The following is a 23514-nucleotide window of genomic DNA, read 5'->3' as shown; positions in this document are numbered from 1 at the left end:
TCTGCGTCCAGTCTCCTCTCCGTCACATCCCCCAATCTCATCCCCAAAAGACTGTCTCAGAAGCCCCCAAGCAGCCTTGCCTCCTAGCCTAACAGCTGGAGATACTGGCACTCCCGGGGAGGAGTTTTATGATGCATCCTCCAAACCTAGTTCCATCTCCTGGCTTCCCTGGCTCTGTCCCTGGCATCCCTGGCCCCTGATCACAGAGACCACAAACCTCGGACACTTGGGTCTTACCTATCGTGTTGATATCTGTGTGTGGCCTGGGTCACCAGTCCTGGTCCACTCTGCCTCCACAGACACAAGCATGACCCCAATCGTGAGTGCCTCCTCCAGCTTGGCATCCCCGCTGCCTCTCACACCTCACCCTAGTCCTGACCCTGCCACAGCCCCAGCTCCGCTTGTCCCATCAGCCACCAGACTGTGCATTTCTATAGCTCTGTTGTTGCTGGAGCTGGCACTAGGCTGCTTGCTCCTCCTCTTCCCCGGGAAGTGCCCTCCCCTCCTTTTAGGGCCAGCACTCCAGCTCGTGTTCCAAGGCCTCAGCCTGGCTCTGAGAGATTCCTGCACACAAGGCCAAAGAATGCTGTCAGCACAGTTCCCGCAGCATGGCCCAAGCGGGGCTGGACACAGCTGGACTGACTGGAGCTTCAAGAAGCAGGGATTCTGAAGAAGAGGGCTGTTCGGGGCTTCTCGAGAGCCAGGTAGGGGGAAACCTAGTCTTCCTAGTGGACCCAGACCTGTAGTTCTGACCAAAGAGATGGGATGGGTGGGATGAGAGAAGAGAGAAGGCTTTGTGGGGTGGGGGGTCGGTGGTTGGAGGGAGTAGGGAGCCTGAGAATGACCAGGATGAACAGGTTGGTGTGACATTGAGACTGAAATGGTCAAAGTGATCCAACTTAGGGTCCCCAGTGCCTAGAAGAGTTGACCACTTGAATAGTGGTGTTAATGTGAAAGAAAAAATGTGAGGCCTGCTCACATAGACACGTGGTTCTGAAAAGCAAAGGTGGACGCCCGAAGCCCTGACCCTGGGCTGGGAGGGAAGAATCCACCTGGGAGACTCTTTGATGAGGTTAATCCCATCTGTGCCCCTGGGAGGGTGATGCTGAGCAGGCATTAAAGACCCAGTCTGATATAATCAGGAGAGTAGAGGAACCTGGGAGTTAGCAGTAGATTTCCAGCCAGCATGAGTTTCGGCTCCAGAAAAGGTGCAGTGTACAGGCTGGGGTCATGCTTGTGTAACTTCTGTTAGTAATTCAGCGCTTGCTGACAAGCGAAAGTGAAATAGAAGGGAGAGGGGACAATGCTTTCCCAGAAGGATTTCACTAATTCTGCCCTTCCCAGAACCAGCTCCAGAGAAGGCGGCTTTGCTTTTCTCTGCGACGGGGTAAGTCCCTGGCCCCTGTGTGGTTCCGTTTCTCCATCCCTGTAACAAAGGGGTTAGGGCACACTCAGCATAATGTTAATAATGACACTAAGAGCTGGTGTGGGGAGGACTGTCACTGGATGGTCTTCAGCTTTGTTGCCAAGTGCTGAAAGAGCCCCAACCTGTGCTGGATGCCTGCCATAAGTAAACAGCAGTACCTGGCAGCCCATTAGAGTTCAGACCAAGGGAGGGCTCTGGAACCCCCAGGAAGGGCAGGTCCATGGAAATGGCTAGGATCGAGCCACTGAGAAATTGAGAGAAGTAGTTGATTGGCGTTCTCCTCCCCCACCAGCCCCAGAGAGGAAGTTGTTACAGATAAATAGAACCAGGCACGCCAGCTCCTGACACATCCATCAAGACCATGGGACAGAACTGGACACCAGGTGGGACCCGGGGCTGGCCTGGGTGGGCAGGATGAGGTCTGAGAACAGAAGGGAGTGCTGTGGGTGGCCCTGAGCCTTACCCCGGGGAGTGGCGGGGGGGAGACTCCATTTTGCTGTTGTGTTATGGCTTTCAGCCTCTGTCTAGGTCCTGTGGTTCTGGCTGCAGTCCAACATGTCCCTGCCCTCCATTAGAAAAGGGCCATGATGTGGGTAGGGCCTCAGGACCCCTTCTGCTCCTCCAATGCCCTGGGCCGAGCCCAGGAATCTCTGGGCCAGAGTTGCATCCAGGCCAGGATATCGACCATGCCTGGCAGTCAGACAGCAGTTGACCTCTGTGACTGTCCTGCCTTTAGATCGCAGCCCTTTGCCGGTCCTGCTTTTGTGTGCCCACATGATCTGTCACCTGGTTGGAGCCACACCTGTACCTCAGGCCACTGCCACTGCCTCAGCTGGGGTCACAAAGGACCCCTGCCCCTCCTGGCTCCCAAGAGCTAAGCGGTGCCCAGCATTGGAGGTGACCTGGCCAGAAATGGAAATTGCACTGAGTAAGGAGCAATTTTGATGGGAGCCCAAAAGAACACAGTGGTCTGGGGTGGGTTGTGGGCACAGAGGGTTCAAGGATGGGGTTGACTCCTGAGCTGCACCCTATTCCAACCTGCTGCCATGTAGCCCCACCAGCTGGGCCAGCTTACCAGAGCATTCAGCACGTTCCCTCCCACCCAGCATCATGAGTGTGGGTTTAGGGCCCAGCTCCCAAGGTGCTCCTTATCCAGTGGGATGGAGAGAATGCCACCATAAGGATCATCAGAGGACTCCTAGAGCCTTGACTGCAGTATGCCCCAAGGCCCAGCCTGCTCCCTGCTCCCTCCCCCGCCCAGCCCCCTTGGTCTCTGGCTACCCCAGAGGAGCAGTGGCCTCCTGCCACTGCCTCCTTGGCCAGGGCTCCTAGAGTCACCAGAGTGGAAAAGGTCATCCTGAAGAAATAGGCTCAGAGGGAGTGTTCACCTGAACCAAGGACCCATCCCCAGACTTCCTCTCGTTCAGCCGAGTCTCCCTGTAGACAACCACACTTCCTCATTAGCAGACTTTCCCACCTGGGTGTATTCACAGCAGCACTCCAGGCTCCTGAATTGTGGGGCTTGGGAGGCAGGGCAGCATGACAGGGGACGGTGTGCCCTGTGGAAGAGCTAACAGCCACACGTGTCCCCTAGATGGAACGCTGACCTTGTCCTGTACCGCCTGCAGCCGCTCCACCTTCAGCATCCTCTATTGGATGGGCAATGGCTCCTTCATTGAGCACCTCCCAGGTCGGCTGCGAGAGGGCAGTACCAGGTGAGGGGTGCAGCAGTGAGGCCAGCAGGAGGGGAGGGGGCTTCTTGTGGTCCTCTCTCATGGCCTTCCGCCCTCTGCTGCAGCAGGGAGTACCAGGGTGCACACATCCAGCTGCGGCGGACCTTGGCGCTAGAGGAGCTGAGTCCCACCCTGCTCAATACCAACTTCTCTTGTGTCTTTGCTGATCTTGACCAGACTGCCCAGCGCCATGTCATCCTAGCCCAGCTCTGGGTGAGGAACCTGAGAGGGAAGGTTTCCACGGACAGCAGCAGCGGTTTGGGGAGCAAAGGATGGGCTCGGCCCAGAGTGGCCTCCCGCTACTGTCCACTGTTCCCTAAGTGGGACTCGGGACTCGGGCAGGGGAGGCATGGCCTAGAGGAAGGTGATCAAGAGATGTCCCCCACCCTTGGGCCTGATCTTGTCTACCTTCACTTCCCCCAGGCTGGGCTGAAGACCGGTCTGCCTTCTACTCAAGAAGCCCCACCCTCCAGCACGTCACTTCTGCCTCGTCATCGCGACAGGTGAATTCCCAAGCCTGGTTGAGTCGTCGCCTCTTCCCTGGGGTCTACACGCTCTTGCAGCTCAGGCCTCCCTCTAACAGACTGTCTCAGGGAAGGGATGCGCTAAATGCTGCTTCTGATCCACAGGTGCACCCTGGTCACACCCAGCAGGGCCCACAGTGGGCGTGCATAAATGATTTTTCACTGGAGGTGTGACATCTGCCTGTCATTTAAGCCGTCCTTCCACTTACAGAACTTGGCTCATCCCAAGAGGGAGTGTGGGAAGAGAGGGACTGTTACTCAGAATGTAAAGACAAGGCCAGGAGAGAAGGTACATAGCTGGGAAAACTTGGCAGGGACAAAGATGTGCTCTAAATTCCTGCACAGATCAAGACCGCTCAGCACTTAAGGGAGAAAAATAGACTTTATTTACAAGTAATAACATTTAGAAAAGATCCATCCCTGGCCCTTAAAAACCTTCCTATCACTCCAAATCCCACCCCAGAGTTAAGTCTGGGGAAGGTGGGGGATGAGCTGCAGCTGAAGGCTGCCCCTGCCCCTGCTGCCGCATCCAGGCGTGGGGCCCATCTGTTCTGGAAAAAAGGATCTTCTGGGCATCCAAGCCCTTGGGTGAATGGGAGCACCTATGGGTGCACCCACTAGGTCAGTGCCCAGTCCTGGACTTAAAAAGTGCAGGGCCCTAGTGGGCCCAGCCACCAAGAGCAGCAGGAAATCAGGGCCTGCTCCTCCAATGGTCCCTTCTGGATCCAGAGGCTGGGGAGGTCTGACTTGGGCCTCGGGCCCAGCCACTCAAAGCCAGCCTCAAGTCTGTTTGTGATGAAGAAGTGACTTCGCTCTAAGAAAACATGAGGAGGCAAGGTAGGGAGAAGACCCAGACTCTCCAGGCCTCCGGGGCCAACTCTGTGGACACATCTGTTCACCTAGCGAAGGCTCCGGTGAAGATCCAGGTACCAGGCCAGGGTGTGGGCACGCATCACTGTTTCTAGGGGTCTGGCCACTGTTGGCCTGGGAGCTGAGAGAAGGCACTGAAAGGGACAGTAGAAGGAGAAGGACCAGGCGAGGTTGGCATTGAGGACACAGGTGGGGGCCTCTCACTGGTCCTGGCCCTTTAGTGCTTTGCCTGGAAGAGAGAAACATAGTCACATGCATGGCTGGAGACAGGTGATGCCAGCCTGTACCAGATGGCTCAAGGAGGCCTCTCAGAGCTCCCAAGGCCCCTAACTAGGATCCCTTTCTTGGGAGTGACCCGGACACCTCTACCTTCAGGTTCTCAGTTGCCAGCTATGCCCAAGCAGCCCTAAGTCTCCTCTCCTCCACCAGCAGGTAACCAAGGCAGGGGGCACCCACACTGCAACCACCTCTAGCAGCCTACCTAAGCCCTGTCACGGAAGCCTCCCGAAGGGTGGCCTGGGGGAGTACCCCACTTCCACCCACTTTCCTAAGAGTCCACCACCCCCTTCCCTGTCAGTGCTTCCACCTTGCCCTTGGCCCGAGGGGTGGCAGTGGCGGCAGCGAGGGCAGCGGCAGTGGCGGCACTGGCCGCGGTGGTAGCAATGCGCGGAGAGCGGCGGGTCCCACTGCGGGTGTTGGGAGAGGCCTTGGACAGAGCTTTCTTTGAGGCTCCCCTCCGCAGCAGGCTGTTCCCGAGCTTCTTGGGCGTGTTAAGGATGCTGAAAGCCATGGACTGGCGGCGGTCAGCCTGTTGGGGAGAGAGGGGCTGTCAAACTGGGCTGCACTCACACTCTGCCACCAAGGCCTCCCTAGGGGCTCCCTCCAGCCCCCTGTACTAACCTGTTTAATAGCCGGAGCAGCAGCTTTCTTCTGGGCCTCCGTAGTGCTCTGTTTGCGCCCTTCATGTCGGTCCCGGGGAGTCATGGGGCGTGGGAAACAGCTGGTGGCCTTCTTAGACTATGGGGAAGAGAAGTTGACATCCAAAGCACATGTCTATGTGTCTCTGCATCAAGCCCTTGGAGAGCGAAGGCTCCCCTTTAGTCCACTTTTCAAATTTGGGGAACTGGGCTAGACTAGGCAAGCTGATAGGACAAAAAGTAGCCAGGGTTGCCTACCTCTGGGGTACCAGGACCCTGATGGGGCTCTGAGGAGACCCGTTTGCGCTGCTGCCGGGTGGTGATGCCCGTGCCCTCAGCTATCTGGGCTGGCTGCATGCTGGCTCGGCGCAGGGTCTCCCGGGGGTCACCAGTTTTCATCTCCTCATCTGTGATGGTAGCCAGGCTCAGAGAAGGCTGCATGGGGTGGAAGAAGTGGTCAAGGGGGGGCAGAACTGCCCCCAGAACTCCTCATTGGCCTGATGTGCAGGGCAGCTCAGGCCTTCTGTGGCAGAAGGCCTCCTTGCCGTTGTCTTCTTCTACTCTTGCCCTGTAGGATGGCCACAGGAGGCGGCAGAGCAGACCTCCACACGCTCAGGGCTGCCCACAGGGAGTTCACCCCAAACCCTTCTATGCCAGCTAGTCCATGGAAGCATAAGGTCACCCTCTGCAGCAGGCCAGAGACTCAGGGCACTAGGATAAGTGACTAGTACTGGGGTGGCTTGCTAAGGGAGGAGGAGGGGAGCTGGCCTGGGGCCTGAGCTCACCCTAGACTCCAGGGGGTAGCAGGTCTTCAAGTGAGGGGGGCACACCCGGTTGCGCTGCTGCAACTCTGCGATGCGGTTCCAGTCGTCCAGCTGCTCGGGCTCATCCTGGCAAGTGCCCATGTAGAAGCTGTTCCTTCCTGTGGAGGGCCAGGAGACAGGAGCAGGTGGGACTGGAAGGCCAGGAAGAGTGAGGGGAACAGCAGGGGGTCACCCCCTGGTCCTGGCATCTTGCTAACCTTTGTGTCCACCACTTCTGTCCCCCTGTCCCATGGACTTAAGGCTTGGGGCCTCAGAGTCCTATTGTGCTCAGGGCTGCAGATAGCAGGGCAAGGCTTATAAGGCATTTCTACCGTGGGGCTGGCTCACCACTCTCCCTCTGGGGAGGTCAAAGGATATCTTCCATAGAGGCTGTGACACCTTAGAGAAACAGGACCAGGAATTGGGGGTCCAGGACCTAGGGGGTCCTGGAGGGCAAGAGTCTTCAGGAAGAATCTAAGAACAGAACACTGGCCCAGCAGAGCTCTTCTGGCACCCCTTACTCCCTGAGATGGGGTAACAGAGGACCTGAGCTGACCATCACTATAAGGCTGGGAATCCTGGGCCCCTTGTGTGAATGTTTCCCATTCACCCAGGCTGAGATGAAGAGCAGCCTAAGGGACAGACAAGGCCCTGAGACTACAGGGAAGAGGGCCAGGAAGGTACTGGAAGGTAATTAGCCTTAGGGTTTTAGAAGTTTGTCCCTTTCCTGTGCCAGGGTCTGTGTTTCAAGCGCCTATGGTCACCTCACCTGGAGGGACCCCACTGGATACACCAGCCTGGGAGCGGCGAGCAGAGCTGCGAGTGGTGGGCCGGTACCCTGGTAGACTGAGCAGAGCCGAGTTGCCATCATCAGGAGAGCCCAGGCGGGCTAGAGACTGGGTAGAAGATGTGGCTCGTGGGCCAGCCTGGGAGGCAGGGGCGGACTGGGTGCTGTAGAAGGATGAATTGGCGCTGTCTGGCTCTTCCACATCTAGCTTCTGCAAGAGAGAATTAACCCGGTGGGGTGGGGCCCTGACAGTCCACAAAGCAGCCTCCTGTTCCCCTTCCTAAAATGCCTGTGTTCTCACACTGCTTTGTAGGGATCCTTAGCTGCATATCTGCAAGAAACGGGCCTTGTTGCTAAGAATCCTGCATAAGGTGCTGAGGCCATACCCATTTTCTCTTGCCTGTTGACCGTGCTTTGAAGGAAGGCAGGCAGAGTTGTGTATCAGACCAGTTTAGAATCAAAGTGTAAAAAAATAAAGGATCGGCCTACCGGTCTCAGCTAGCAAGTGGCAGAGCCAGGGCTGGAATGCTTGGTCCTGGGCTAGTCAGGCTCATCCCATAGTCTCCACTGTCCCCTCAACTGGAGCTGGCCATGACCCTGTCCATCTTTTAGTTCTCCAGCTTCTTGGTAGCAAAGGGCAACCCACACAACGGAGGTGCGCTTTGCTGCATGAAAGGTACCTCCCCACTCCCCAACCTCCTCAGGATATGGGAACAGGACCAGCCAGAGTTTCCAGCCTGGCAGGCAGCCTCTGGATGGCCACAACGCATCTCAGCCACCCAGGTGGTGTGCTGGAGGCCCAGGGCTGGGCAATAACTTCACATTATCTCCCTTCAGCCTGCACAGGGCTCAGTGCTACCCATGGAAAGAAACCTGCCTTAAAACCAACAAGGCATCCAATTCCAGCCCTGCGCTTTTCTACAAAAGAGGCCTTTGTTTCTTGGGATCTTAAGATACAGCTTAATCAGTCCGGCCAGCCTTGGGAGGCTACTGTGAGGACCCGATGGGGAAGATGCCCTTATGAGCAAGGGAGCATGACTGGCTTACAGTCCCACTCTCAGCAGCCTGACCTTGGTCATGGTGATATTGATGATTTGCGTGGTACGTCGACGAGCAGAGCGGGTCTTCCGGCCTGAATCCAGGAAGACGTCCCCCAAGGAGTCCAGGCTGCTCTCCAGTGGGGCCTGACCCCGAGCTGGGATTGGGGTGAAGTAGAGAGACTCCAGGGATTCTACCTTGGGGGGCAGGCGCTGGGAGATGGGTGAGGCTGGCTCTCCAGGGATGCTGGTGCCATCTGGTTGAGTTCGAGGCAGCTTGCTGTAGAAAAAGCATTTTGTTCATCCCTTTGCTGCAAAGTTACCAACTCCTACATTTACTACAAGCGAACCAGGTCAAGCACCCCATTTTTTCTCTGATTTTTGAGAAGTAACCAGGAAAGCCCTTACCCCAGGCCCTCCCTTCCCTCTCCATTCCGGGTGAGCCCATCTACTCCCACGGCTCTCTGAGCTCCTTAACACTGGCAACTCCGGGACTCCACTATCCCAGACATCGCCCCCTGGACACCCAGCTCCACAGTGTTCCTCCTGGATGACCCACTCCAGAGAACAAGAGCAGCCTCCAGCTGTGCACCCCCCAGCCACAATCCTACCCAACAGCTCGCTTAGCCACACCCCCGTCCATTCGCATCTCTTTGGCCAGTCCGCCTTATCTCCTCTCACCTAGACTTAGTGGCACCTGAGGGGAGCCTGGTGACAAGCAGGGGTTCAAGCCTACCTCTACCACTGTGCGACCTGGGTCAAATGACTGCCCCTCTATGCCCCAGTCTCATCTGTTAAGTACTTAATCACAGAACCTACCTCAGAGGATTGTGAGGGGTAAATAAATGAATTAATATTTTCTGGGTGTGCCTGTAGCGTCGGCTTCACTGGCTATGAGAAATGCTTTCTCAGATGCAAACTGGACGACATACTGCTTCATTTCCCACCCTTCTGAGGTCCCTCAATGCCTTTAGGATCAGGTCTAGCGGGGATCGCAGCCAGCCCTCCTCACCTCACTTGCCAGCACAGCCAGGCTCTCTCAAGCTCTGCCCTCTGCTCCCCTCTGTTCACCAGGCACACACACTTTCAGCTCGTCTGCAGACTCTGAGCAGAAGTGACAGCCTCCTTCTGACCCCTCATTTCTTCTTACTCCCATGGGGCCCTATACAAACACATGCCCTCCCACCTGTGCGCGGGTTTCCTTACACTTCCTGATGAATAAGCTCCCAGAGGGCAAAGGGACCACGGACCACATTTTTATCTTACGAGGCCCAGTGGCCAGGACAACCTGACAGCAGGCTCTTGGGGGACAAGAGGGTGGCAGGGTGCCTCCTCACCTGGTGATGGTGAGGGGAGTCCCCTCCTCACAGCTCAAATCCAGGCTGTCCACACTCAAGTCCAGCTGAGGCTTAGTCTGGGGCTCCCGGCTCTTTAAGGCATCAGTTGCCACTTGGAACTTGCCCAGATCTCGAAGCTGCTGGTCAGCGTGGGCAACCTGAGAAGGAGAGGGCCGGGGAGCATGAAGACAAGCCTCAGGCAGGGACAGCCTGGAGGTGGGGAAGGGGGGTGTCATAGGTGTCCAACAAGAAGAGGCTGATGAGGAAGTCGGGCCAAGCTGATACTGACCTGTGCCTCCAGGCTGCGCACCTGGGCGGTGAGGTGGCGGCAGGTCTGCTCAGCCTCCTTGGTCTTCAGCCCAGCCTGCTGCAGCTCCCGGCCCAGCCGTTCCGCTTCAGCTCGCAGCTCTTTGTTTTCCTTCTGCAGCTGCTCCAGCCCCTGGAGCTGCTCCTGCAGCTCCTGGTTCTGCTGTTTCTTGGCATCATAGTGGGTCTTGGCTTTTTCCATCTACGTGGGCAGACAGGGAGGGTGGGTGGTGGGGGTAGGGTAGGGACTGGGGGGTGGGGGGCAGTGGGTCCAGGGCTGGGGGCGCCTCACCTGTAGCTTATAGTGCTCAGCTGCCTGCTCCTTCTGGTTCAGCTGGGCCTGCAGCTCATTCAGCTGGGCCTGGAGGCGTTGGGCCTCTTGCTGGCTCTCCCCTCCCTGGGCCTGGAAAGCATGACAAACACTGATCAGGGTGACTGTTCTCTCCACTCCACCCAAATCACTGACTTGCCCTAGGCTCCTGGGCTCCGTGGGTCTTTTTAGACTCCTGTATTCTTGCTCAGGACATGCACAAAAAATCCTTTTACCCCTGCCCACAACTCCCACCTAATACGGACATACCATATACCCTGTCAAGGTCCACATTCTGCAGGAGTTTTCCCTGTCCAGCTAATGCCATTTCTGGCAGAGTTCTGACAGCCCTATCTTTGCCTTCTTGGTGACCAGGCACAAACCATCTCATTCTCTCTCCATGAGTAGTCTCCCCAAGGAGACTCCCTACTCCCCAACAGAGACTGAGCCTCAGGAACACTTGGTTACAGAGTATGGAGCTAGACACTTGGCACATGAGCTGAGGACCTGTGAACTCTTCTCCACCTCAAAACCACTGTGGGAAGTAACTTCATCCCCATTTCAGAGATGAAGAAACTGAGCTCAGAGATATAAACATACTGACGATCATAAAGCACAGTAAGATTTGAACCTTGGTCCACCCGACTCCAGGGCCTGTGGGGGCTCATTTGTAATACTGCACTGCCTCCTATCCAGACCACAGACTCCTCGGGAGCAGGGCCCACATCCAGCTCCTGGTCCCTCTGCAATGCCAGTGAGTGCTTAGCTCGCAGCAGACACTGAACTAGCTGGCCCTACCTCACCTACATCTCCGAGCCCCGGGAAGGCCCCCAAATGGAGAATAAGCATCTGGGTTTTGGTTTAAGATTTTATTTATTTTAGAGAGAGACACAGAGAAAACGAGTGAGCACACGTAAGGAGAGAGGGAGACACAGGCTCCTTGCTCAGCGTGATCTGAGCTAAAGGCAGTTGCTTAACTGACTGAACCCAGGCGCCCCAGCATGTTTGTTTTTAAGATTTATTTATGTATTTGAGAAAGTATGAGCGGGAGGGCCAGAGGGAGAAATCTCAAGCAGACTCCACACTGAGTGCAGAGCCCAACATGGGACTCATTTTTATGACCCTGAGATCACAACCTGAACTGAAATTAAAAAAGGGAAAATGTGGGGCGCCTGGGTGGCTCAGTGGGTTAGGCCACTGCCTTCGGCTCAGGTCATGATCTCAGGGTCCTGGGATCGAGTCCCGCATGGGGCTCTCTGCTCAGCGGGGAGCCTGCTTCCTCCTCTCTCTCTCTGCCTGCCTCTCCGACTACTTGTGATTTCTCTCTGTCAAATAAATAAATAAAATCTTTAAAAAAAAAAAAAAGGGAAAATGCACTCCTTGCCTGGTGAATATATAATAGAAATGTTAGAGAACATCTCCGTATACTGCTAAGTCTTGCTGGTATTATTAATGCAGCCTGTGTCAGCCATGAGAACATTGCAGGGACTTCTGTGCAAGACTGAGATTTGTTTTTCTTTTGAATCAATTCTTGCTCAAATTTCTGCTACTTATTTGGATTGTGAGTTTGATATCTCCACTTATTGTGCTCACGTTCTCCCATGTTAGAATGGAGCAATTATTTCAGTTTACCTCATCAAACCATTGTGAGCAGACTTTTCAGCTAACCATAGTCAAGAGAAATTAAATGACATCTTACCAATGATGCTGGCATATTTACTATTCTGTACTGCCTTTCTAGCCAAAACTACTCTTTTGAAAAGCTTAGGAGATATTGGAGAGCTGATCTCAAATTATACTCAGACCCACATCAATAATCATGGGAAGGAGGGAAGCGAGGTAACGTGATGCCCTACTTCTGATGGAGATCAGACTGTTAGTATCCCAAGAGTGGTCAGTATAATTTGTGTTGAACTGAAACCAAGAGGCGGACACTTAAATCCTGTTGTGCCACCCAGGCACCCTGATAAGCATGTTTATCAGACAATTATCATGGAGGGGACCTGAGGGAAACAAAGCTTAGCTCCCACCAACTCCTGTGACCTATCAGAGCTGGGGCGCCTGGGAGGCTCAGTGGGTTAAAGCCTCTGCCTTTGGCTCAGGTCATGATCCTGGGGTCCTGGGATCGAGCCCTGCATCGGGCTCTCTGCTCGGCGGGGAGCCTGCTTCCCCCTCTCTCTCTGCCTGCCTCTCTGCCTACTTGTGATCTCTGTCAAATAAATAAATAAAATCTTGAGGAAAAAACACACACACAAAAAAAAACAGAGCTTTAGTGAGCCCCAAGGCCAGTGGCACCTAATTCCTCTACCCCTGATAAAAGCTGTGAAGCCTGAACTGCAAAAAAGCAGATATTAAACCAAAGAAGATGACACTGCTGTAAGTATTAAGAATATTAAGTTGCGGGGGGGAGGGGGGTTAGGAGAAGAGAGGTGGGGTTATGGACATTGGGGAGGGTATGTGCTATGGTGAGTGCTGTGAAGTGTGTAAACCTGGCAATTCACAGACTTGCACCCCTGGGGATAAAAATACATGTTTATAAAAAATTAAAAAAAAAATTTTTTTTAATCTATCAATTAAAAAAAAAAAAAAAGACTATTAAGTTGCTGGGACTCCTGGGTGCCTCAGTGGGTTAAGAGCCTGCCTTCAGCTCAGGTCATGATCCGAGGGTCCTGGGATCGAATCCCCCATCGGGCTCCCTGCTCAGCAGAGAGCCTGCTTCTCCCTCCCCTCTGCGGCTCCCCCCTGCTTATGTGCCTCATGCTCTGTCAAATAAATGAAGTCTTTTAGACAAATATTAAGCTGCACTGTAATATAAATGTTGAGAACACTCCTCAAGGTTAAGCTGTCTAGAGCAGTGCTAGCCAAAGAACTTTCTACAGTGATAGAAATGGTCTGTATCTGCCCTGTCCAATTTGGCAGTTCTAGCTATACTTTGCTACTAAGCAAGGGAAATGAGACTAGTGCGACTGAGAAGCTGAATTTTTCATTAGTTAAACCACACAGGACTAGGAGCTAGTGTAGTGCAGAATGAAGATTTGAGGGATGGGAGTCATTCTCGTCTTCCCTCAAGAGCTCCAAGAAGGGGGCACAAGCAAGGGCTCCTGAGCCACAGGCAGATGGAAGACTATAAGGTCCTCCTCTGCCCCCACACCCACCATAGCCTGAGGGCTTACAGAGAGCTGAGGGAGGATGACCCAAGCCCCCACCGTGTCCTACCTTCAGCTTCTGTTGCTGCATCTTGCTGGCTTGGTCATGATCAACTAGCTTCTTACTCAGTTCTTCCACCTGGAGCAGGGGAGGAAGTGAAGACAAGATTCAGGAGGCCTTCCCCTGGTTGTCCTGAGAAATCAGATTTCCCCAGATAAATCCCCAGTGTTCCTAGAAGAAACTCTGGTCCTTTCTCTGGCCTCCAATTACGGAACAGCCTGCTGCTTGGACTGGTTGGCAGGACCAGAGTGAGGCGACCCAATATGCAGGGGCTGCCCGAGCCATCTGCCCACGCTCGCTTCTGTCCCCAGGCTGCAGAGACAGGCCTGCCAGAGCCCTGCAGCCTCAAGATTCAGAACGGAATCTGGGGAGCTGACATCCCATTACCACCCTACTACTGCCACTATTCCCAGCCCCAACCTTCCCAGGTTGGGGACAGGAACAAGGGACTGAGTCTATAATTCTAGTAAACACTGAATACCCAGCACTTCTCCCCAAAAACTGCCAAGGGCCGCAGATACTCAGACTTCTTCCCAAATTGCATGGGCTGTCGGCTGGAGCTAGCAACATGGCCACTGGGATTAGCACTGGGAAGCAGACTGCCAGACAAGGTAGGGAGGGTGGGCAGCCCTTCTACCCCAAGCCCACCCCACTCTCACAGGAAAGAGGAGCAGAGGGAGGGAGGGATCTAGAGGGAGCCTAACAGCACGAGCACTGTTGGCTCCTCCAGGTGCTTGAGCCCCTGGAGGAACTGCAAAGAGGCAAGAGCTCCACTGCTGCCCGTTTGCTATTCAGTGTGACTGTCCCCATCACCTCAGTCTCCCTGGAGGCTGCGATGGAAGGAGAGGAGGGCCCGATTCCTCAGCAGGCCGGAAGTGACTGAGGAGGAAGGGTGGTGGAGAAAGGGTGCCCCAGCTAGGCACCAGCCAACAGCCTCAATGGCCAGGGAAGTGCAGGGAGATCCTTGTGAGGGCCCAGCACCCAGGCGGGGCCACCTCCTGTCTCCCATGGGGCTTGGCCTTCTTGCTCCCAGACAGCTCTAGTTCACGCTCAGGGTTAAAGCCCTAGAGGATGATAGGCAGGTGTCCCAACGCTCACAACCCTCCCTGACCTGTCGGGGCTGCTTGTGTGAAAGGAGGCCCACAGTCACTCTGCCATTCCTCTTAGTTTGGCACCCAAGCTGGGAATGGAACTTGGAGATTTGGGAATCCCAAGGAATGTCGGTCACCAGTTCGGACATAGGAAAGATGAAGGGACAGAAGGATGGGGACGCCGACCTGGACTGGGTGGGAAGAGGCCCGGGAGAGGGCCCAGCACACTGCATTCCTGGGCAGCCCGGGCCTGGACTCCATGGCTTGACCCTGCCCTGTTCACAGACAGTTCACAAACAGGAGCGGGCGGAGGCAAGCTGCAGCTTGGGGTCATGCACTGAGACGGGTCACCGCTTAAGCAGCCAGCACTTATCAGGGACCCCAGGCTTTACCTGCTTAGTTTGCGCTCTCTGAAATACCTCTAGCTGCTCCACCTGTGCGTGGGGGAGGGGCAATGGAGACAGAGTGAGATGGGAACCGAAAGGCACTAGCCCTGCCACCAGGCTGATCTCACTGAGGCTCTGAGACTTCCCTCCAAGGAATGAGACTTCTAGTCATTTTTAAAAAGTGACAATTTGGCTCACTCTAGTCCCCAGAAATTCTAGGGTCTCCACTGCAGGCATACCTGCCTAGGACTATGTGTTTCTAGAACAGAACTGATAGACTTCACAACTTCACTCTCCAGGGACAGAGCCTTCAGGGAGGAGGAAACTACTGATACTTTCTTTAGGACAGTAGGGGGCAAGATACTTGAACTCTACCAGCCACCCTGCCAGTGAGGGGAGCCAAGACAGAAGGGAACATCGTCCCTTCTCTCAGGTCTGATCTCTGTGGGCAAGGCTGAGCTGAGCATCTTACCTGGGCAGTGAGTTTCTGCCTCTCATCCTGGAACCGCTGCCTCTCCTCCAGAACCTTGACCTTGGCACCCTCGTACTTGGCAGTCATCACCTCCAACTCCCGGGCAGTGTTCTGTGCTTCCCGCTGCATCTCAGCCAGACGGGTCTCCGCGTCAGCTCGCACAGCTGCCAGCTCCTGGCCATACTTCTCCCTGGCCTGGTCCAGCTCCACTTCCAGAAATTGCCGGCCTAGGCTGGCACGCTCCCCCAGCCCCCGGTTCTCCTCTGCCAGCAGGCCATGAGCCTTCTTCAGCATGCTCAGCTGCTCTGCATAGCTGGCCTTCTCAGCCCGCAGCTGCTGTGCTGCCCGTTCCTGCTCCGCCACCTTCTGCCGCAGGGGCCCCAGCTCCCCAAGCTCCCGCTGGGCCCGCACCAGCTCTGCCCGCAGCCCGCCAGCTGCCTGCTTACTCTGCTCCAGCTCCTCACGATGGCGTTTCTCGGCAGCTGCCTGCTCAGCTTGTAGCTGCTGGCACAGGTGCTTAGCGGGCAGGAGCTCGCTCACTAGGGCCTGGGTGCTGGTATGCTCCAGCTGCAGGGCAGAGAGGGCCTGCTCCTTCTGGAAGAACTTCTCCTGCCACGTCTTTAGTTCTTGGCCCAGCTCCTCCGCTCGCTCTGCCTGCGAGGCCAGCTCCTGTCGGAGGCTCTCTGAAGCCACCCGCTGTTTCTCGGCCTCCTCCCGGAGGGTCTGCACCTCCTCCCGCAGAGCAGAGCTGCGTTCGGCGGCCCTGGCGCTGTTGCTGGTGGTCTCTGCCTGGAGCAGGCGCAGCCTCTCCTCCAGCTTCTGGCTCTTCTCTGACTCAGCTACAACCAGCCGCTTCAACTCCTTGCTCTCCCCCTCTTTTTCCAGGACCTGACGGTTCAAGATGGACACCTCTTCCTCCAGGCTGCTGATGAGGCTGTTTTTTCTCTCAGCCTCCTGCTGGCCCCGGGCCACTTGGGTCTTCCACTCATCCTCAGCCTTGCTATGGTCTTGGGCCTTGGCACGGAGGGTGGCCAGCTCCCTCTGGGCCGTGGCTAAGGTGTCCTGACTGCGCCCCAGCTCCTGGGCCTTCTCCTCTAACCGGCCCTGCAACGCCTCCAGGGCACCGGCCTGCTCCGCACGGGAGGCACGCTCACACTCCAGGCTACGCTCCAGGCCAGAGGCCTTCTCCTGGTGCTCCCGGCACTGCCGCTCCAGCTTACTCACCTCAGCCCGCAGAGCCTCGAGCTCAGGGCCTTTTCGCTCACTCTTTCCAGTAGACTCCGACTGTGCTCCTGACCCAGAAGAGTCTTCTCCACTGGCTGGCCCCAGAGACTGTTGGCGCCCCTCCTCTCTCTTGGCCAGCTGTTCCTTCAGTCGCTGCACAGTTTGCTGAAGCTCCCCCAGCTCTGTTTTCTGGGCTGCCTCCTGCCCACGGAGCTTGGCCAGCTCCTTGTCCTTCCCTTCCTTTTCCATCAGGGCATGGGCCAGGGCTTCCTGCAGGGTGGCAAACTCCACACGCTGCTCATTGAGGGCATTTTGCAGCCGCATCTCCAGCTCTGCCTTGGCGGCCTTCTCCAGGGCAAGATCAGCTTGGGCCCTGCTCCGCTCCTGGGTCAGGCGTGCCACCTCCCTCTCCTGCTGCCCTCGCTCCTCCTGCTGCTGGCTCTGGCTCTCGATCAGCGCAGCCCGCAGCCTCTCCAGTTCACTGCCCATCTGCTCGGCCTCCCGCTCCATGGCTTGCAGTGCTGCCTGCGTGCTGCAGAACTGGCGTCCCTGCTGCTCTTCTGGCCACTCGGACCCTCTGTCTCCTGGCCTTGGGGGCTCCTTGAGTAGCTCATGGGAGGCTGTTTCCTGCTGCTCTCCTGCCTTGCGCACCAAGGCCTCCAGGCGAGCTACCTCCTTGCCAGTGGCAGCCATCTTCTCCTGCAGAACAGAGAGGTCGTCTGCAAGCTTCTGGGCCCTGACCTCCTTCTCCTGGGCCTGCTGGAGGGCTCTGGCCAGGTTGGCACGAAGCTGAGCTACTTCGTTCTGCTGCCGGCTGATCTGGAGCTCGCTGTGGGCCTCGATCCCTGCCACCTTCTCCTTGGCCTCCTGTAGTTCCTGGCGGGCCTTCTCGCATTCCTCCTTCAGGGTCATCAGCTGTTCCTGGAACATGGCACCGTACTGGGCCTCCTCTTGCTGGCTGTCCTCATACCGCTCGCGCCAGGTGGCCACCTCCTTGGCAAGCTGTTCACACTCACCCTCTGCCTCACGCTGGGAAGCTACGGCCTCTGCCAGCTCCCGCCGCAGGGCTTCCATCTCGGCCTGATGGGCTTCCCCCAGCTGCCGTAATCGGGCCTCCAGCCCCTTGCGCCCAGCCCTCTCTTCTTCTAGTTCCTTCCGTTCCTGCTTATGCTGTTCCACCAGACACCGGGTCTCTGCCTCCAGCTTGGCGATATGACGCTGCTGCTCTTCCAGAGCGTCTGAGGCCCTGCGCTTCTCCTCTTCCAGGCTGCCCTTGCTGATCTTCAAGGACTCTTCAAGAGCCCGAACCTGCTCCTGGAACTGGCCCTTCTCCTGGGCCACCTTTTCTCTCTCGGTTGCTTTTTGCTGCTCAGACCTCAGCTGGGCCTTTAGCTCTGCCACCTGGGCCTGGGCCTCACACTGCTCCTGGCGGGCTGCCTCAACACAGGCATGGAGTTCCTCCACCTTTTGGCTCAGCTCTACCTTCTCCCGCTGGGCCCGAGTCACTGAGGCCTGGGCACTGTCCCGGGCTTCATTAGCGGCCTGAAGTTGCTGCTGCAGGACCTCCAGCTTGGCAGTCTTCTCCTTCTCCAACGCTTCCAGCTGCTGGAAGGCCGAATCCCTCTCCTTTAAAGAAGACTGCCGCTCTTCGGCGGCAGCGGCCAGTCGCTGGGCATGATCTCGCCTGGCTGCCTCCTGCTCCTGGGCGGCTTCCTCTAACTGCTGCTCCTTTTGCTTCAGGCTGCTGCTCAGCTGCTCCAACTGCTGGCGAAGGCCCTGGGAGGCCTGTTCTTGCTGCTGGAGGGTCTCTGCTAGCTGAGCCTGCTCCTGTTTGGCCTGCTGCTTCAGGCTGGCCAGTTCTTGATCCTGCTGCTGGAGAGTGACATTGAGGGTGGTGAGCTCAGAAGTCAGTGTGGCTACCTGGGCAGACAGCCGGGCCCCCTGAGCCTGAGAGGCCTGCTCCAGCTCTTCCTTCGCCTGGCTGAGGTTGGACAGGGAGTCCTGCAGCTCAGCAATCAGGCCAGCCAGCTGCTGCTTTTCTTCTTCAAAATGGCCCCGCTCAGCTAGCAGCTTGGCTTCTCGCTGGCCCTGCTCAGCCTCCAGCGCCTCAATCCTGGCTTGGAGCTGGCTGTTGTCTGCAGCAAGAGAGGCTGCCTCTTGCTTCAGGGTTTCCAGCTGGTGAGATAAAGAGACAGATGAGGATCAGCATGACTCCTCCATCACCAGAGCACCTATGAGAACTAATGAACAGGAATCCAACTGTAGCAAACACAGGTCCACACCAAACGCGGGACGCGGGTCTTCCCCACTGCTCCTGTGCATTCCTACCTGCAAGGCGTCGCCCAACACTTCGCCCTTCTCCTGGGTTGGGTTCTCCCGCATCTGGGCCAAATGTTCTTCCAGGTGTGAAAGTTTTCCCTGAAGGATTTCATTCTTCTCTTCAAGGCATTTCTGAGAATAAACAAGAGCCTTTGTGAACAAAGGTGGAATAAGTACTAGGTTACCAACAACATACGGAGCCCTATCACGCTGTTGCCAAGATCTCCTTTTGCCCTGACCTGGGGAAAAACTCAGAAACCAAGGACCTGGGATCATGAGGGACCTGATTTTCTAGCCCTAATTTCATGGCTGAATTAAGTCATGTGATCTGCTAATTTCTTCTTCCAGGCCACTAAGTTTACTTCAAATTTCCTTACTTAAGAAAAAAAAACTCCTTACTGTATACCCTTCCTCAGACAAGTCTTGGCTCCCAGATTATCCAAACATGCAACAGCTTAAAAAAATCCCCAGCCATGCCTGGGTGGCTCAGTCAAGCATCCAACTCTTGATTTCGGCTCAGATCATGATCTCAGAGTCCTGAGATTAAGCCCCACATCAGGCTCCCTGCTCAACAGGAAGTCAGTCTGAGATTCTCTCTCTTCCTCTGCCCCTATACTCCCTCCTTACTCATGCGGTCTCTAAAATAAATAAATCTTTTTAAAAAATCTTGGGGTGCCTGGGTGACTTAGTCGTTATGCGTCTGTCTTCAGCTCAGGTCATGATACCAGAGTCCTGGCATGCAGACACACATTGGGCTCCCTGCTCGACAGGAAGCCTGCTTCTCCCTCTCCCACTCCCCCTGCTTTCGTTCTTTCTCTTGCTGTATCTCTATTAAATAAATAAGTAAAACCTTAAAAAAAAACTTCCTGAAAAAAATATAAATGTATAAATATAAATAAATATAATAAACATAAATATATATAAGTATAAATAAATATAAATATAAGTATAAATAAATATAAATAAATACCACATATACACACAAACATATTTTATATATATATATATATATATTACACACACACACACACCACTCTCTCTCTCTCTCTCTCTCTCCCACCACGCCCCCCCAGCCTGCCTGGGTCTCAATAGCAGCAGCAGCCATAGCACCTCCCACCCCCGTCCCCCACCCCCTCCTCCCACTGTCCACTAAACCAGGCTGGGACTGTGCCGGGTCCTCTCTGAATTCCTAATCCACCAGACAGATATGGGAGGTAGCTATTACTATCCTTTTGCAGAGCAAGATCTGAAGCTCAGATATTAAGTGCCTTGCCCTATAAGTGGCAGAATTGGGTTCTTTAAAAATAGCAATAAAAACTAATAATGGGGGCACCTGGCTTGCTCAGTCAGTGGAGCCTGCAACTCTTGATCTCAGAGACGTAAGCTTGAGCCCCAAACTGGGTGGAGAGATTACTTAAAAATATATACATGGGGCACCTAGGTGGCTCAGTGGGTTAAAGCCTCTGCCTTCGGCTCAGGTCATGGTCCCAGGGTCCCAGGATGGAGCCTCGCATTGGGCTCTTTGCTCTGCAGAGAGCCTGCATCCCCCTCTCTCTCTGCCTACCTCTCTGCCTGCTTGTGATCTCTGTCAAATAAATACATAAAATCTTTATATATATATATATGCATATATATATATATATGTATTTTTTTTAAGACTTTATGTATTTATTTGACAGAGATTTATTTATTTGAGAGAGAGACCACGAGCTAGAGGGGCAGAGTGGAACGAGGGAAAATCTAAAGCCAACTCTGTGCTGAGCAAGGAGCCCAATGCAGGCCTTGATCTCACCACCCTAAGATCATGGACTGAGCTGAAACCATGAATCAGACACATAACTGACTGTACCACCCAGGTACCCCTAAAAATAAAATCTTCACTAGAAGCCTACTCTGCACCACACAATGTGTTAAGCACTCTGTATACAGTATCTGACAATGGGTCGTGAGGCAGCTACTCACTATTCTGCCCCCTTTACTGAAAGCATGCTTACAGAGAAAAGAGGTCAAGGAGCTCTTCCAAGATCCCACACCTTGTTAACAACAAAGACAGGATTCAAAGGTCTACTGGACAATCTTTCCATTACAGCACACTATCAAACCTTGAAGAGAAGTCAGCTTACTTCCCAAATGCCCCAAGTCTAGAATGATAAATGGAACCCAGCTGTGAACAGCTGGTCAAGCTGGCAGCTCTGGCTCCCTGAAGTAGAGGGGTTACCTTGTCCTGCACAGCCGTGCTGAGCTCCTTCTCGAGCTGCGCCTGTTTCTCTACCCACTCTCGAGTGGCCTTGCTGTGCTCTTCTGTCAGGTCATTGAGGGCACCCTGTAGCTGCTGCAAGTGACTGGCAAACTCCCGAAGCTGAGAAAGACAAGCAGGAGTCCCCATCACCCAAGGTCAAAGCCAGTACCACCACTGCTATGTGCCTCCCAAACTCCAGGGGCTGCAGGTGTCCGACTATCCTCCTAACGCACCTCAAACCAATTACAACTAGTCACATCTTTAACTCAAGACTCAAAATTCAGGGCCACAACCCCATCCCTGGCAGCAGCCAATTACGGAAAGGGCCAAAGGTCTCTGGAAAGACTGAAGCCCAGGACAGGTGCCAGGCCATTCTTCTCAACCGTCTCTTGAAGAAGCCTCCAAACCATCTCAGCCCCAGCAGACCTCCAGGCCAGGACAGACCCCACCCCCCACCCCAACACTCACCTTAAAGGAAAGGTCCCCATTCTCCTCAGAAAGCTGGTTAATTTTGCGATCCATTTGGCTCTTCTCTGTCTTCAGGTCCTGGCACTGCTTCAGAGTTTCATGGAGACGCACAGTGAGGCTGTGAGGGAGGGGAGCAGTTAAAAAAGACGGGTGCAGGGTGGGGCGGGGAGCTGGGAAGAGAGCAGGGAGAATCCTACCTCTCGTTCTTGCCACGGAGCTCCTCTAGCTCCCTGGGCTCCAGTGGGCTAGCTGCCTGCTTCTCGTTCAGCAGAGCCAGGCGGTCAATACGCTGCTGCATCACAGCTATCTGCGCGTCTGCCCCGGGGAAGGGGGTTGGGAAAGTCAGCACAGAACTACAAGCATGACAGGAGGAGGGGGAGGCATCCAATCTAAGGGAAAGGAGGAGGATGGCAAGGGCAGACCCAGCTTCCAGGAGCTCAGGCTGACTGGCCCAAGGCTGACTACCAGGCTCCGGGGCCAAGAGAACGAACAACATGGAAGAGAGTGGAGCCATGCCTCACACAAGCCCAGCACTTCCCCGGATGAAAATCCAAGATGCTGCTCATTCACACATCATCCGCCAGCGTACTAGACACCTACCCTTCTCAGTGAGCAGCTTGCGGTTCTCAGCCAGCTCCAGCTCCAGTTCATCTCTATTGTTTCTCTCATCTGCAAGCTGCTTCTTTAGCCGTCTCATCTGGAATTGTGGGGTCTGCAGGATGTCGCCCATTGGGGAGACTGGAGAACCTGAGAGGAAGCTGAAGGAGGAGATGGCCCAGATGCCACGGTCAGAGCCTGAAAGGTGAGCGCTGAAGGGAAGAGCACCAGGCGGGGATAGGTGAGCAGGGCTCTAGGGCTGTGAACACTCGCCGGGAGGCCAAGCACCTCATCTCTTTGCATGCCATCTCCCACCTCATGACACGACCTTGAGAAAACTGTTCTCCCTCCTCCAAGGCTTAACTTCTTTGCCAGAAAAAATCTTGCCTCAGCAGAGCCGCACTAAGAGAAGGGACTTCAGCAGAGTTTCCATGGGAGAAAGGAATTCCATTAACAGGGAACAGCCTTTGAGGAAGGCCTTCCACCAAAAATGGAACCCAACCAATTCCCCTAATTAGTATCGGGGCAGGTGAGAACATCTACAAGGTACCCCAAGCATGGTCTGATGACATTAACAGGCTGGTGAATGGTGTTAGCCTCCAGAATGAAGGGATATGAGGACTGGATGTTAAGGCCCTATCCCAGGAGAAGAGGCACAGCACATACTTGTTCCCACTGGAAGAGGCAACCTTCTGTAGCTCTAGGAAGCGAACCTCCTTTTTGGCCTGGTGACTGGGTGGGGACAACTCTTCAGAGATGGTGCTGGAACAGGTAGAAGGGACAGGAGCTAGGGGAAGAAGCAAACCAACCATATAAAAATTAGTAAGAAGGTGAACAGATTTGGATCTTTACACAGTCTGAGGAACTCGCCTTAGTGGAAGTAAATCCACAGACACTCACATGTGAGCTACAGAGGGAGGCCACCAGGTAGAACCTGACCCCCAGTGTCTAGGTTATCCAGAGGTCAGTGGCACTAAGCCTAGTCAAGCAAATGGCTTCTGCTTCCACAGGCCATCAAGTTCTCATGCTTCTCCCTACAGCCAGCACTGCAGAGACAGCTCAGAACTGCCCTGAGTAAGATCTCCTCTCAGCTCAACTATCTCTCAGGTCAGAGCCACGGGCCTCTTTACTCAACTTCTCCATTCTAAAATCTTGCACTGCCAACACAACCTCCTTCTCAAAACCTCTGCCTCCCCCGGTTCCCAAGACCACCTTTCACTTGGCTCTCCTACCCCTAAACACCCATGCCTAGTCTCCCTATCTGCCCTCCCTCCTCCCCACACCCTCTAAGCTCCCAGAGTTCTGAGGCAGCCTAGCCTGCCTGCTCAGCCCACAGTAGCCACCACACAGACTTGCAAACCCATACCCTGGCCCGGAGCCCTCGGCTACATTCCAGACTCACATTTCCAACATCTCCATTTGAAGGGCTGAACTTGAATATGAGGAACATCAAATTCAGTG

At 54.9% G+C, this 23514-nt stretch overlaps 2 protein-coding genes across 24 annotated transcripts in view; one reads left to right on the top strand and one right to left on the bottom strand.

Annotated features, from left to right (window-relative positions):
* Positions 1-195: 195 nt before the first annotated feature.
* On the top strand, positions 196-3850 carry IL18BP (interleukin 18 binding protein). Of its 6 annotated transcripts, none has more exons than XM_082682318.1 (7): positions 196-704; positions 1345-1387; positions 1719-1809; positions 2163-2354; positions 3021-3141; positions 3228-3372; positions 3583-3850. In XM_082682318.1, the coding sequence occupies exons 3-7, from the start codon at positions 1788-1790 to the stop codon at positions 3664-3666; spliced, it is 564 nt and encodes a 187-aa protein (XP_082538444.1). In that variant the 5' UTR covers positions 196-704; positions 1345-1387; positions 1719-1787; the 3' UTR covers positions 3667-3850. The 6 variants fall into 6 exon arrangements, with proteins under 6 accessions (XP_082538444.1, XP_082538441.1, XP_082538446.1 ...); XM_082682315.1 differs by having other exon boundaries at positions 3225-3372; XM_082682320.1 differs by lacking the exon at positions 1345-1387.
* A 196-nt stretch (positions 3851-4046) lies between these two features.
* The window catches only part of NUMA1 (nuclear mitotic apparatus protein 1), a 78112-nt gene continuing 58644 nt past the window's right edge, over positions 4047-23514 (bottom strand). For 10 of the 18 annotated variants that reach the window (XM_082749826.1, XM_082749825.1, XM_082749828.1 and 7 more), the window contains 19 exons: positions 22720-22840; positions 22057-22214; positions 21654-21771; positions 21457-21574; positions 20968-21108; positions 18759-18881; positions 15207-18605; positions 14741-14782; positions 13267-13335; positions 10033-10143; positions 9724-9942; positions 9435-9592; positions 8131-8377; positions 7043-7271; positions 6256-6392; positions 5729-5905; positions 5454-5570; positions 5140-5361; positions 4047-4782 (listed from right to left, as the gene is read on the bottom strand). In XM_082749826.1, coding sequence (XP_082605952.1) covers positions 4771-4782; positions 5140-5361; positions 5454-5570; positions 5729-5905; positions 6256-6392; positions 7043-7271; positions 8131-8377; positions 9435-9592; positions 9724-9942; positions 10033-10143; positions 13267-13335; positions 14741-14782; positions 15207-18605; positions 18759-18881; positions 20968-21108; positions 21457-21574; positions 21654-21771; positions 22057-22214; positions 22720-22840 — 5918 coding nt within the window. In that variant the 3' untranslated portion in view covers positions 4047-4770. The remainder of the gene's footprint in view (positions 4783-5139; positions 5362-5453; positions 5571-5728; positions 5906-6255; positions 6393-7042; positions 7272-8130; positions 8378-9434; positions 9593-9723; positions 9943-10032; positions 10144-13266; positions 13336-14740; positions 14783-15206; positions 18606-18758; positions 18882-20967; positions 21109-21456; positions 21575-21653; positions 21772-22056; positions 22215-22719; positions 22841-23514) is intronic. The other 8 variants (XM_082749818.1, XM_082749819.1, XM_082749822.1 and 5 more) reach the window with 1 other exon arrangement.

This window comes from Mustela nivalis (assembly GCF_964662115.1).
Source record: "Mustela nivalis genome assembly, chromosome: 9".
Taxonomy (NCBI): domain Eukaryota; kingdom Metazoa; phylum Chordata; class Mammalia; order Carnivora; family Mustelidae; genus Mustela; species Mustela nivalis.
Note: the sequence above shows the minus strand (reverse complement) of the source record. Positions and strands in the feature narration are given on the sequence as shown.